Below are 15,373 nucleotides of genomic sequence, written 5' to 3'. Positions count from 1 at the left end.
TTATCACGAAAATCTATGATGAAACCTGACGTTTAAATTAACTTTGTTTTTTATACCGATACGATAAACAATTTCCTTCTGAAGACGCTTTTGATAATGAAAACTTTCGATTGCTCTCCAAAATTTTAGATCATAATCACACATTGAATAATGACTTTTCAAAAAGAAAATTATAATATCATTAACAATTAAAATATAAAGTAAGTTTATCTTAAGTAAGTGCTCTCCATTTGTGGGACCACCTTGGGTGTAGTATTTCTGTCAAAAGTCAAAATTTAATATTTAAACAAAAACCATTTTCCCTCCTTACTTCCCGATAATACAAAATTTGCGAAGCTGCTTCATCCTAGTTTCTATCTGTGTTAAATTTCAATCAACTATCTTTATTAAAAACTCCAATAAGACAAAAACACAAACACGTCCTCTATCGCTCCGCCAGTACAAAATGCAAAAAGACGTACAGTATCTATGTTAAAAAAGCAACCTGTGTGATATAACATTAAAACTTATCAATATAATTTTAAAGAAAGAAAGTTAGAATAGAAAATAAAGGCTAAGTTTAAGGCTAAGCTTTAAGCAGTAAGGCAAGTTGTATTAAGTTTTTTTGAAACCTTTTGAACGGAAGAATCTGGAATGACTAGAATTATATTCACAAGTTGTAGCGTGTTATTCTGATAATAACAATACGTTTCTTATACTTACTGAATCTGAATAGTCTTTAAATTTCCACTCTACATCATAACTATTATGTAGTGATTTAGTAGTGATTCTTATACTATATTTAAACATTTCTAAATCAATCAGAAATGTTTCATATGGAACGTGTACAAAATTGTTTATTTCTTCGGAATCAGAGAGATGTGGCAGGACAATCAGCCTACGTTGCTAATCAGGCGGACCATCCAGTACACAGATGCCTTCAGAATGAACTACAGAGTTGGTGCAAGGTTCTGTGGTGAGGCGTCATATACCAAGGCACACTCGCTAGAGGAGCAAGTTACTGTCTTTCAGGTTAACGACTTCGCAATAATAAAATTCGGCAAATTCCGACAATCATTAATTGCAGACACTGCAATACAGTCGTATTAATCTGCTCGGACAGCCGGCCAACCATTAAGACTATTACGGCTGAAAATTGAGCTTCAAGCTCGTACTGCAGTGCATAAAGATCCTGGAGGGAGTGGTGAAGGTGGGCTACAGGATTTAGCTTTTCTGTATGCCTGCCCACTTAGGCTCAGGGAAACGAGACCGCGGACTTCCTTGCTATACTGGGATCTGCGAAACGGCCAGTAAATCCTTTCAAATGAGATATTTGCATAACAGGCTATACCTACCTTAAGGGCTCTCCATTGAGAAATCTAAAAGAGAAAAAGTATTATTTGTTCGCCAGTCCAGTCAACGGTTCCAGGTATTTTTCCAGGCACGATAGATTTTGTAGTTAAAGTTTAAATAAATGCCGCAAATAGATTTTCCATCAAGGCTTAACGAATCTCTGTATAAACTATTAGGAACATTATTGTTAATATTGTTAAGTACCAACTTACCTTAAAATGCATAGCCTTGAATTTTTAACGACAAATCATTTTACTCCACGTTTAACTAATATCAGAAGATCACGCTCCTCAACTTCTGAGAATACCGCAAATAAAGAACTTCCAAATATGGCCTTATTAGGCTGATCTATGCTCTCATTGGCGAACTAGAAATCATGAGAGGAGAGCGCCGATATTAATTTCAGAGCATAGAGAAAGTAAAGTAAGAGAGACGTCAAATGATAGCACGTTTTGCATAACTTGTAAAGTAAGTAAGTGTAGTAAGTAATTAATATTTTTGTATAGAGATTCTTATAAATCAAAGCTGTCTGGTTTTACGAGATTCGTTGCGGATTTTGACCCTGATTTCAAGACAACGGAGAAGCTACAGGTTTTCATAGAAAAGATCGGTAAAACTTATAATGATTTTGATGAAGTTTCCATCGATTTGAAAATCTTGGACATAAGTAGCTCAAAGGCTAAAAATCACAGGAAGTCAAAAAATCACAGAAAATCAAGGAGAGGCAGGCATTTGAAGCGGAGTTTTTTTAGTCGGTTGCTAAAGCTAAAAGATGAATTGTACTGTTACAGAATCAGTTCAGGAAGCAATTTCAAATGTTTTACCTCGACCTACTGTGGTCCGCGATCGTATTAACTTCAAACAAAAAATTTATCTATCTTTGATGATTTGCTAGAGAATTGGTCACAGTTTCACAACACTTTTAAGGCTTTAATTCATGAAGACGTTAAACCCCAAACAAAATAGCATTAAATTAAGGTCTCTTAAAGGGTGTTTGGTGGGTTCGGTAAAAAGGACTATTGAGAATTACGAAGCCTATGATAATTATATAGTTGCCTGAGATTTTTTTTGCAACAGATTTCAAAATAAATATTCAAACGTATAACGGTTAGCCATAATTTAAAATTGCTATTTAATCAAAAGTCAGGAAAGACAAAAATTGAAACTTTACGACTTCTCTTAGACCAACTGCAGCGTCATGTGCGTTATCTTAAGGGCCTTAAACATCCCACAGATAGTTGGCATACTTTAGTTATTCATTTGTATCAACAAAGTGAGAATTTGAAACTAAAAAGAAGTGGGATCCTTTGCGAGGGGTTGAAAGCACCCCTTAAATCTTAAACAGAAAGAGAGATCGTGTTATACCTTATGTTGAAAGCGTTTTCACTTTAAATTTTAATGGTGACTTCTGAGTGACTGATGGATTTCTTCTGGATATGAAAGCCAAATAAAATTCTGGAAAAAATGCTTTAAATAAACCTTTATGCCTGAAACCCTTTCTTACAATTTTTTTTATTGGATCATTCAAACATGATTAAAAATTTATTAGTATTGTTAATATTATTGTTATTACACCTTATCAGCATATCATAAATAAAAACAAAATACCAAATAAAATGCAAACACAAGTATCTGAAGAATTTATTTAGCTTGCTAAATATCATTGGTACTTTTTTCATAAAGCAGCATTAATTTAAATAGTTTTAAATTATTACCCAGTCTTTTACGTGTTGAAACACTGTTAGCAATGGTTTATTCTACTGCAGAGAGGGTTGAGATGATAGAGTTTTTCTTTCGGCATAACAATTGTGCCAATAGAATGGTACAAGAATTTAATGACCTTCATCCAGAAAAACGAGTCAACAGAAAATACGTTCTAGAAATAGTTGCTAAATTTAGGGAATCTGGCAGTGTCTTAAATAAAAAGCGTGAGGTTCAAAATGCTGTTGTTGTCAATGAAGCAATGCAAATAACTGTCCTAGGTCAACTTCCTGCCGAGCCAGGAATAAGTGTCAGAAAATTGGCGACGAGTACAGGAGTAAGCAAAATTAGTGTTCATAGGATACTTAAGCATAATAAATTCCATGCTTACAAAATTCATCTGGTGCAAGAACTGAATGAGGACGATTTTGACAGACGAGTGCAATTTTGTGCATCGCTTAGTGATATGATGATGAACTGTTAATCCGCGTCTTATTTACAACATTTGCTTTTTAGATGAATGTACTTTTTTTCTTAATGGCAACGTAAATCATCATAACTGCCGCTACTGGTCAAATGCAAATCCGGGCCAGTTTCGTGAAGTTCATACCCAGTTCCCTGAGAAGTTAAATGTTTGGGCGGGAATCTTGGGCGGCTCCATTGTTGGTCCATTTTTTCTGCCCGGAAATTTGAATGGAGAAATGTACCGAGATCTCTTGGAAAATGCCGTATATCCAAGAATAGTAGAAATAATGGAAGGCGGAAATCATTCTGATGATGATCAAGTCGTTTTCCAACAAGACGGAGCGCCTCCACTTTATGCTGCTGGTGTGAGGCAATATCTTGATGAGATATTTCCTGATCGTTGGATTGGAAGGAGAGGACCTTTTATGGAATGGCCAGCTAGGTCACCCGATTTAACCCCATTAGATTTTTTTATGGGGGCATTTAAAAACAAAAGTTTACGCTACCCAACCAGACACCGCAGAAGACTTACGCCAGAGAATTATAAATGAGTGTCAGATGATAACACCTGAAGTTCTACAAAACGTCAGGCATCGTTTTGAGCAAAACTTGTATTCCTGCATGGAAGTAGGCGGGGCACAATTTGAACATTTAATAAATTGACGTAATTTAAATAAACTTGTTTTATTTAAAAGACACAAAAGGAAAAGGGTACGTATTTCTTATCTCTCCACTTTTACTGGCAGTAAAGATTGTATTTCTTGCTATTTTTATATCCACAAGATATCCATCAGTCACTCAGAAGTCACCATTTAAATTTAGAGTAAAAAGGCCTTCAAAATAAGGAATGACACGATCCCTTTTTCTATTTAAGATTTAAGGGGTGCTTTCAACCCCTCGTAAAGGGTTCCAGGTATTAGGGTGGCCTCTTAATTAATAAGTGACCCCTTTGAAATTAGGACTTCCTTATTCTTTTAAAAATATTATCCAAAACAGAGTTCAAAATACCTTTTTCATTTTCGCTGTTTCTACAATTTTGACAAGCTGTCATATCTGGATAAAAAATTTTAGCCACTTCAAATTTGGCAGTTATATTGAGAATTAAAAGACCTTTAAAATAAGGTATCACACGACCCCTCTTTCTATTTAAGATTTTAGGGGTGATCCCACCCCCTCGAAGAGGGTTACTGGTATGAGGGTGCCTTTGTAAGGAAAAGTTGTCCCCCTCGAAAATAAAATCGACGTGTTCAAGATTTTTGTAAAAAAAATTTTTTTTCATACAAAAAATACCTCTGTTTCGTTTTCGCTGGGACACCCTGTATAATAAACAATTTTATTGCTATTTTTGTAAGCAAGGTCATTACATTTATACCTGCAGCAACTAAGTTAAATCTATGCATAAATTGCTTCAAAAACAATAATTCTGAAGAAAATAAATGCTCTTCCGCGAATTGCAAAGATCACAGGGGAAGCATCTAAGATTTGACGCCGATCACGGACGCAGTACGGACCAACGTCCCAGCATTTCAAAATTCAATTTCAAAATAATAGGTGCGCATTCTAAAGTTACGACAGAGAGAAATGCCGCTATGGGTATTCCAAGGGCACCACATTAAACATTGCTTTCCACAGATATTATTTACATTGAATCGGTAGGGTACGGTCAAATTATTTAGGCAAGGTGTATAAAGATATGGATCACATGTCATTAGTCCCAGCCTCAGAAATAAGCATAAAGAGAATATCTTATTATTTGCTGCACCACAGAAGCTATCGCTTTCCTGGGTTGAGGCTGTACCTCTTAATATCCAACATTCATTTCTCCAATTTTGTGAAGATCTGATCTCTAATGCTCAAAGACTCTAAGCACTAAACATACATACATTACTAAGGCTCGAACTTATGGAAGATTATTAATCCCTTGGTCAATAAATCTTTCAAAGCCTTAGAAATTGGATTTTACAAGGCATTTCTTATAAAGGATAGTACAAATCGAAATACGCAAATGATAAAGGCTTATTTATGCGTCTTTATTTGTTTAGTTACAATGGCGGTACATTTTGAGAGCATTTACAGATCACATTTACAGATCTTACTAGTGGGACATTTCTTACAGCCATAAAAAGATTTTTATTGCCAAGGGGTACTTGTAAATATTTGTTATCAGAGAAGGTAGTAATTTCATCGGTGCCCATTGCGAATTGAGTGAAATGTATTAATCTTTGCAAAAATTGCACAAGGATGCAAGTATTTTAATTTTTTTGAGAGAAAATTATGTTAATTGTGAATTAATTCCGCCAAGAGCACTACATTTCGGTGGCATCAGAAAAAGTTCGGTAAAACCGCCCCAATACCATTTAAAAAGTGTCGCATCAGATTCACATTTAACTTTTGAATTGTTTTATTAGGAGTAGATATTCTTAGTACCCAAGCATTAATTCATTTGACCTCTGATATAACTGATCTCCAAGTTCTAATAACACCCGCCCATTTCCTTATCGAGGACTCGTTAAAGACTATTTCCGATCAAAACTGTATTGAGACTTTTACGAATCGGTTAAGCCATTACCAGCGTGTTCAGAAGATCTATCAAGATTTTTGGCCACATTGGAAGAATGAGTACTTAACCAACCTTCAACAAAGAACTAAGTGGAAGATGAGCAATAATATATGGAGGGCCATCAAAGCCTAGAGCTATTCCAAGACAGAGGGTGGGATCGTTCGACGGCCAACAGCAAAAATGTATATCCTATACCCTTACCTGATGCAGTCAAACAATCCTAAAAGACAGGGAATCATTATGGTGTTGAAACTTTGGATCATTTTAAGAGGGATGGGATATATTGAGGCTCAACTTATCAGTATTCATAACATCGAATTTATATCGACAAATCGTCTATATATCTCGTTGGTAAACTAGAAATCAGGAGAGGAGAGCACCGATACCAATTTCAAAGTCCTCTCGTGCTGCCTACCATATGCAAAACACCATATTATTAGGTCCTTTCATTTAGCATAACGATGTTTTTATCCTGCATTTTAAGAGTAAAAATAAATCATATAATAAGCACATTGAACCAGCAGTCATTATTTTGTCACAGTAATGTAAAGGACCAAATAATAAAGGCCCAAACAAATATTTATATTTTGAATGTCTAAAATCTCGGTAAAGAGTAATTAATAATTAATAAACAAGCCTCGGATATGGATAATTTCCAACCACTATTGGCTAAATTAAGACGCCTAGGCACCAGAGGTAGAATTGGTCGGCAAATTTTCCAAACTTCCTCGGATCAAATATTACTGCTTTACTTTTTAAGAGAGTCAGAAATTACACAACTAACATTTTAGAATCTTGTCGTTTGATACTTGCCGATGATCTTGAAATACTATAAGATAATAAAGCTTATGCTTGATACACTTGCATTGCAGAATGTTATTGATAGGCTTTTAGCTTAATCTAATAATTAAAAGTTTATAAAAATTTAAATTAAATTAAAATTTTAATAAAATTAAGTTTAAAAAATTTTTAGTATTTTGTTTATTATTTTAATGGAGGTGATTTAAAAAGAGTAGTTCTCACGTGTATTCTGTGAAGCGCTATAGAGAAGGTACATACAGGAAAAATTAATAAAAACACGGATGTAGGCCAGACCAATAGAAGGCCAATGTTGATATCTCGATGGTGACTTTTAAAGGTTTTGAGAGTGTGGAATATCTAAAATAGTTCTTATTTTTTCATAAATTTGTAGATACTTTTTCAGATTCATCTAAAATTCTGATGGATGATAATCGCAAGAATGAAGGAATCTAGAGGAAAGTTCGGCTTTGAAATATCGAACCTGTAATATGACCTCCTCCCTATCAGGTCAGAAACAGTTGTAAACACCTTAAATCATCTGAGAAATCTAATTAACAAATCATTTCAAAATGGAGACTTTTCTAACTGCCTTAAGACTGCAATAATTATTCCCTTGCATAAAGGAGGAGATAAAGAGCAAGCTTCAAATTATCGTCCAATCACTTTCCTTCCAACATTATCGAAGATCATAGAAAGATTGGTTAAAAAAAGCCTATTATCATTGCTGTTTAAATATAAAATACTAACTCCTCATCAATTTGGCTTTTTGAGTAATAGATGCACTAATGATGCTATGTTCTCCCTTTTTAACAGTGTTTACTCCAGTATAAACAATCATCATTTAACAGCAACTATTTTCTGTGATTTCTCCAAGGCTTTTGATTGTGTAAACCATACTATCTTGATCAACAAATTACAGCACTATGGGTTCAGAGGAAGCCTCTCGAGTGGTTTAAGTCCTATCTTAGCTACAGAAGTAAGCTTGTAAAGGTTGATACGACGATGTCTTCTAGAATGTGGGGTACCTCAAGGTCCAGTTCTAGGCCCAATACTGTTTCTGCTGTTTATTAATGATATGGCCCATCTTAACATTAGCGGTAAGATCTGTCTCTTTGCCGATGATACTAGCTTTACATGGAGCAATCCGGATGTTGCTGCACTTCATGCAAGTATTGCTAAAGACCTTATCAACATTAAATCAACGTCTTATCTTATAAAGGTACTATCCAACCCTTTGTACTAAGCAACACCAGCTTGGACGTTATTGAATCTGATAAATTTTTGGGACTTATTGTTGACAGCTCTTTGAAGTGGGAATTACATATCGATGTTTTATCTAAAAAAATAAGTTCAGCTTGTTTTGCCATAAGATCAGTTTCCAGGGAATTAAATCTTTCATCATCAAGAACAGTGTATTATGCCCTTTTTGAGTCCTATCTTCGTTACGCCCTTCCATTCTGGGGCACATGCTGTGCAAGAGAGCGGAGAGAGCTCACTGCCAAGAAATGTTTAAAAGATTTAAAATATTAACTCTTCCATCTTTATTCATTTTTGAATCTATTTGCTTGGTTCGCAAGCATATATCAGAAATTCCCAATAGACCATCTCGCAATTATCCACGTCGAAGCGCAGAGCATGATCTTTATGTGCCGATCTTAAGGTCAGAATTAATAAAGAGCTCTATTCTTTACGGAGCTAAAAAAATGCACTATCATCTGCCTTTGAAAATTAAATCATTGACAACTTTTCCTCGATTTCGCAATGCTTTGAAATCATATTTACTGGAGAGAGTTTTATATGCAATAGATGATTTTTTTTAATATTAATTTTTGAGTATCATGCACGCACTGGCTATAGTCGGATTACCGAACAGATGGAGTAACTGATGTGCGCGAAATATAGGCCCGCCCATCGATGCAACCTTGGCAGATTTAGACGAGGAAAATTATGCCTACTTATTTTAAATTATTTTACCGTACATCTTTGCTTTGTAAGCAGCTTTTTTTAAAATATAATACGGTCGCCTGTAAAATGGGTCCAAACCGATTTTGAGGTTGTGCCAGGTAATGATATAATAATCCCTTTTAAGTACTTTGTTATGCAAAGTTTTGTTAATATATTGGGGTTTACCGAAAAGGGATAGGTAATCCTTTTAAGTAATCGTACCAGGTCAAACATTTAGGGTATAATTGGCAAGGTTCATCAGAACCAAGCGCTAAATTTTATTGCAAATTTCAATCTCTAATAATTAAATATGAATAAAAAAATTCATTGGTACACAAAACGTAAAAATCAAAGTAGATCTGTGGTTATGAAATGCGGTATTCGGGCATAATTTTGCATTCTAAACAACCTTTTCTTATAAACTTTTTTTATATCTTGCCTAGAATTACTACTTTACTCTCCACTTTACCTACTTATAAAATTTCAAAAATGTTCGTATCAAAGCAAGCTTCATTTTAAAAAAATAATAATATGCTAAATTTTATTTTTTAATCAAGCTGGGCTGGATGCCAAACGGTATTTATAATTTTAAATTGTAAATTTTAACCACAACATTTTTTGTCATTTTCACGTATAAATTCGCTCATCTTGGGACACACTGTATATTAAAAATATTATTATTACCTGCTGCTTCTGCTGTAAACTGGACTTTTTGCACTTCGTTGTATGCTGGATGCTCGTTATCACATGTTTTATATTCATAATCACTTCCTTTTCAGCAATGGTCAAATGTTTTCGTACTCTTTTCTTGGGGGGGTGACAATGGGGGTGTACGTGGCGCGTCAGCCATTATTTGTTAACAAACAAATTAACAAAAAAATAAACACAATCTCAACTTTTCAATATTTCGAAGGTTCAAATATTCGAATAGCAGAAAATTCAACCAAAATGATCTAAAGCCGCTCGACTAATAAAATTAAATAAAACCCCAAGTCATGAACTCTATCGAGGCTCTAGGCCACACCTCCGGTGCAGAACGATCACGTGACCACTCCATCTGTTCGGTAACCCAAGTATAATTATTAAATTTTTTACGATGTAGAATAGCAATATTTTGTATTGCTGAATTTCTATCAAATTTTTTATGACTTTTTAAACATTGTATCAATGTTTTTGACTGTTTTTGTTACTTTTTTTATTTTACTTTCTTGTTACTATTTTTATTTACTTTCCTATTTTCTTACTTTTTACATTTAGTATAAGAAATTTGACCAGGTACATTTATGTCTTTTGTACCCAGTTTTGTATATATTTATTTAGTACTTGTATTTTGGTTTCTATATTTGTGTGTTTTGCTTTTTGTGTATAGCTTTGTCTACAAAATTTTTAAAATTTTTTGACAATAAAGCATATTTGATTGAGTGGCGCTACACTTCAGGCCACTGTTTGCTGATAATTCAAAACATTAATAATAAACTTGTAAAGAAAAAGGAGAATTCCATCTAGAATAATGAAGGCCGAGAGAAATCTCAAGGAAATTAAGAAGATAATCTAATCCCAAACTTATATACGATGGTATTGCTAAAACTTCTTTTCACGTTTTTTTGAGCATGTTTTAGCGTAAAATCCTTAAACAAGTGTCGACCCAATGAGAACAATTACTAACAGATTTAAATTAAAAGAGGAAAATTACCTTTAATATGTTGTTGCATGATGCATGCTCTTGGGATGATTATCATACTGTGTATCTTTAATATATTTTTTGAATGGTGCCAGGATGGTTATGTAATTGAGATATTGGTAAAATACTTTCTCAGTCATACCAGTGACCATAAGTTTTAGTGTTTTTACTTAATTATTAAAACTCACCCACAAAGGATATTTTTTTAATATTTTTTTCATAAAAAAATATTACAGGCACCATTTTTTATAAAATTATTTACAACAAAAAAAACACAGAGTACTTATCTTATAAATACTAACTTAACTTAAATAGAAAAATAAATTATTATACAACAGAAACGTCAACAAGGGAACTATATAACAATAACTGATATAAATTATATACCTTAATATATTTAAAATAAAAAATATAATATAAATTATATTTACAAAAGTCTTTTTATACAACTAAAAAAAAACATAAAATTATCACATTATATTTTACACTCGTCAGATGGTCTCCCCAAGCTAAAATTGCAAAATTTGATTGATCCACTCCCTAAATTCGCTTATCCTAGTATAGACCCCTGGTTGATTTGGTTCTGCACATCCTATTCCCCAGGAAATTACTCCAGCCAGCATAAATCTGCGAAAATTAAAATGATAAATAAAGATATACTAGTTGATAGTTCAATAACTACAGTTTTGTAGATAAATTTGAATGGAAAAATTTCTCTTATAGTATATATTTTGAATATAGTAAATATTTTGGACATTGGAGCTTAGTAAGTTTTCTGCCTATTCTAGCTATATGTAATTAAAGAACGACTTCTTATGTGGAATTCACCTTTTTCGGTAAAGAAGGTTTTTATGTTATTGATATACTGGATAATCCACTTAAACCAAATTAATCCTTAATCAACTATCAAAACTTCCTAGTATCACAAGCAATTGTAAGGCTAATTAAAGCTTATTTACAGTTGATGGAAATTGGATTAGAAATACTGGAAACACCATTAAGTTCTGATATTGATACTGAAATAACTACCACTGTTAAATAGCCTTATTAATTTTTAGTTCTTTATGGGTATTTGTAGAATTCTTGACTGGATGATATTGTTCAGCATAGCTATCCAGAAAAGTTTCTAAATTTAATATGTCGGGTAGAGGGAGTATTTTATGTTGATAAATTACAAAAGATATTTTGCTCATGAAACGGTGAATGCTTCAGGTTTGGAAGAAATATGGTGACTTTTGTTTCGCAAGGAAAAAACAATTATTTCACTAGAAAGCATAATTATGTCACATCCATCACTAAATGTGCCTCTACACGTAATATGTGTGTTAGTGTACATCTCCATTAGATAAGAGTGATCACTATAAATTGGTTATATTTTTGAGTAAATTTGTTGATCATAGAAAAGAAATAGTGGAGAACTAATAGAAAAGAAATAGTGCCGTGGACCGCCTTAGAGTGTTACACACATAGGTCGTGACTTATTGAGGATTACCAAAGTTCCTTGGAAATTCTATGAAGTGCTCCGGTTTTAATGTCGCTGAGCAAACTTGAAGTTATTTAAATCTTGTACGTCTGCGATTTCTTCATCTTTTAAACACCAACGACCTGAAGGTTTAAAAGATAGTTATGTTTAAAAGAGGGATATCCGGTGTGAAGATATCAGGCTAGTATTTAGTAAGTAGATCCATCACTAGCATTTGATGTGTTTAGAAGCAGTAATTATTGGGTGAGAAAGAAGATAGAGGGGCTCTAACTATTTGTACCTAAATGTTTACTTTTGGCCACAAATGTTTTGCTATAGAATGGAATAATAACAGAGGCGATAAACGGGATAAAAAGTCGGGCATCGTAGAATATATTAGACAATAAACGCTTGTAGACTATAACCAGCTAAAAAAAATGCAAAAAAATTGCGCCTTATAGCTTTTTTGGGCATAAGCACTCTTATGATTTGATATTCTTCAAGTCTGTTAATCTGAGAATTATTCTATATTAGTATGGAATTTTACTGGAAAAGTTGATATCGAAAGGTTAAGATCTTATCCTGAATAACAGTCTACAATTCATTTCTTGTTGTTTTAGTAGCAAAAACGAAAATGCCTAAAACAAGGTACCACTCACATTTTTTTTTCAAGAATACAGTCATATCTGCCACATCTTCTGTTCCACCAGAATTTAAAATTATCTCTGCTTCAATTGATATTTACATTACCTTTTGTCTTCCCTCTGGATTACCATGGGCCCTCCAGAGTCCCCTTCACAAGAGTCAAAACCGCCCTTTCTCCATCCGGCACAAATGAAAATGTGAGGTATGTGCTCTATGTAGCCAGCATTCCTGTACATCGATTCGCATACTGAATTATTGATAACAGGCACCGAGACTTCCTGAAGAATGCTTGGTAGGGGACCATCTAGAATCAAATTTTAAATTCGAATTTAATTTAAAACTTAGGGATTGCTATCTATACAATATATCTTAAATTTCGAGAAATCCTAAAAAATATATTTGACAACATTTTCATAGTAGGTACTATCATGGTTAGTATAAGAAAAAAACGTTAACCACCTTGGCAAATATCTCTGTAAATGAGGTAGATGTCATGGCTTTAATTTGGCGACGTAATTTTTTCTATAATATTGATAAAATAACTGACAACAAACAACTTGAAACTTGTTCTTAAAACCTAAAGATAGAATCTCTAGAATTTTACACCTCCGTTGAATCTAATATTAAAAATACCATTATATCAACATCTTCCACCCAAATGAACCGTTGTCATTTATTTTCTCATTTTATTTATTTTCCACAAACATATAAAACATATAAAGTTCCAGTACAAACGTCTATGAACTTCAATTTTCTGACAAAAATTGATGATAGCAAGGTAGCCACCGCAGCATTTTGTGATTTTACAAACGCTTTTGATTGTGTTGATTACAGAATATTGCTGCAGAAACTAAAATTTTTAGTTTTTGGCTGTGTTGTCTTTCTGATGTTTTTGCAGTGGCGGTTACAACTTAGGCAGTGGCATTGTAAAATAGTATTTCTCAAATTCGTAAAAGTACTGCAGAGTTTCGAAGGTTCTAATTATTTTATAGTGCTGATCAGGGCTTTTGTTTTATGCTATAATTCCCATTTTTTTAATATGACTGAAGATTATCGTCGTAAGGTTTTTAATTATAACTCTGACTAATTTATGTAGGTTAAATGCGCTACTTTGGCAATTTTATAAACAGCTTTATTATTTACAAGTAATTTGCTTCTTTCAAAATGAAATTGGTCTTAATAGCCGCAAAGGTAATCTTCGAGGTAAGAGTCGACTCGTATTTTTGATGTTACTGAACTTTAGTCTTATGAGAAAACTAAGACTAAAAAAAAAGTTTTTGCAAAGAAAATAAATATTAATAAATAGATTTTAAATCACAAATTATAATACACAACCAATGAAGCGCTTTTAGAAATACATTTGCTTTTCATTCCCTTTTCAATTAAAATCTACTAAATTTGTCGCAAAACATTAATTACTATTTTAGCCGGAAATATAGTTCAGTTTCAGTTGCGGTCGGGTTTTGTAGCGCTCCAAAAACTTTCTCTGGCGCCGTTAATTATCGCTTCTATAGATTTGTTAATTATAATATCGGTTTGTTCCAGTGCAAAATTAAATTTTGTTAGTTAAGAGCTAAAATAGAAATATTATATAAAAACTAAGAATAAGAATAAGACCGACGTAATATAATACTATTTAAACGTATATAAAAGGTGCTTTAAAAGTATATTAATTAAATAGGAGATGACAATTGCTAGAAAAACTGGGCACTCCACGATGGCATGGTAATTAGACCCTTTCTCCTCTCGACACTAGCACTTCGGATTATTCCCGATACTTGGGGTCTGTAGATTGGGTCGCAAGTACCAGCATTCATTTAACCCGTCTATCATGCAATAATCCTCTAATGAGATAGATAGAGGTCCCAGCTATAACGCCTTGGGAGATATTACAGACCAAAATATGTGAATTGACCCAAACATAGCTTTGTCCAAAAGTTGATAATTTCGAAAATATAGGGCGTTAAAGTTACAATTTTATTTTTGATTTTGGCATAAAACTCGGCATAGGAAGGTTTCCCAGTATGAGAAACAACAGTTCGCTATTTTTAGGGCCAAGCTTTTAGAGGGCGCCACCAGATGATAAAACATAATAATCAACTTGCTTTAAATAATATCTGTGTAGTTTTGCTACTGTTTGCTATTCAGGGTCGAGCCGTGCCGGGGTTGCAAGGGGTGCGCCGCACCCGGGCGGCGGTCATTTGGGGCGGCAAAATATCCGAAAAATAAAATAAAAAAGCGCCAAGTAATGAAAAAAAAAAATGAATAACAAAAATTTATAAAATTTAAAACTTATAATTATTAAGGCGCCAACAGAATACAATGTTTACTGAAACCGAGCATTGTTCCCCGAATCGTTGCTATAATAATAATAATCTATATAGATAAATAAATAGGTACCAGGACCAGGTAATAAAAACAATAGCACCGCAATTATGGTGGGTTCAGCCAGAGCGGCGCCGGCGCCGCCGCCGGTGCTGATATGTTATAAGAGCGGCGTAATTAAAAGAGCCGCGTAAAATACCACCAAGTAATTCCTCGAAATTTATTTCTTGCGGAATTTCAATACTTTTGGGTAATAAATAATATGTATTTTGGAGCTGCAGAAATAAGCGAGGGTGTAATGTTTAGAAATTCCCAGCCTTTTGTTTTTAGTTTATTTTAATGTGCGAGTTTTAAAGCGACTTGTCGATTAGTGTTTATTTTTAATACATTTTATATAAAAAATGTATTTGTGTTGTTAACGGTAAGTTTAAAATATTTTATTAATATCTTCCAAATA

The 15,373-nt window shown here is 33.5% G+C and overlaps 1 protein-coding gene across 1 annotated transcript in view; it reads right to left on the bottom strand.

The window, feature by feature from the left end:
- Nucleotides 1-10,675: 10,675 nt before the first annotated feature.
- The window catches only part of LOC126750218 (serine proteinase stubble), a 79,726-nt gene continuing 75,028 nt past the window's right edge, over nucleotides 10,676-15,373 (bottom strand). The window contains exons 10-11 of the mRNA XM_050459766.1: nucleotides 12,697-12,895; nucleotides 10,676-11,111 (exon numbers count right to left, since the gene is read on the bottom strand). Of these exons, the coding sequence (XP_050315723.1) occupies nucleotides 10,994-11,111; nucleotides 12,697-12,895 (317 nt within the window). The 3' untranslated portion in view covers nucleotides 10,676-10,993. The remainder of the gene's footprint in view (nucleotides 11,112-12,696; nucleotides 12,896-15,373) is intronic.

Source organism: Anthonomus grandis, chromosome 2, assembly GCF_022605725.1.
Source record: "Anthonomus grandis grandis chromosome 2, icAntGran1.3, whole genome shotgun sequence".
NCBI classification, from domain to species: domain Eukaryota; kingdom Metazoa; phylum Arthropoda; class Insecta; order Coleoptera; family Curculionidae; genus Anthonomus; species Anthonomus grandis.
This window is presented reverse-complemented; position numbering and strand designations above follow the sequence as displayed.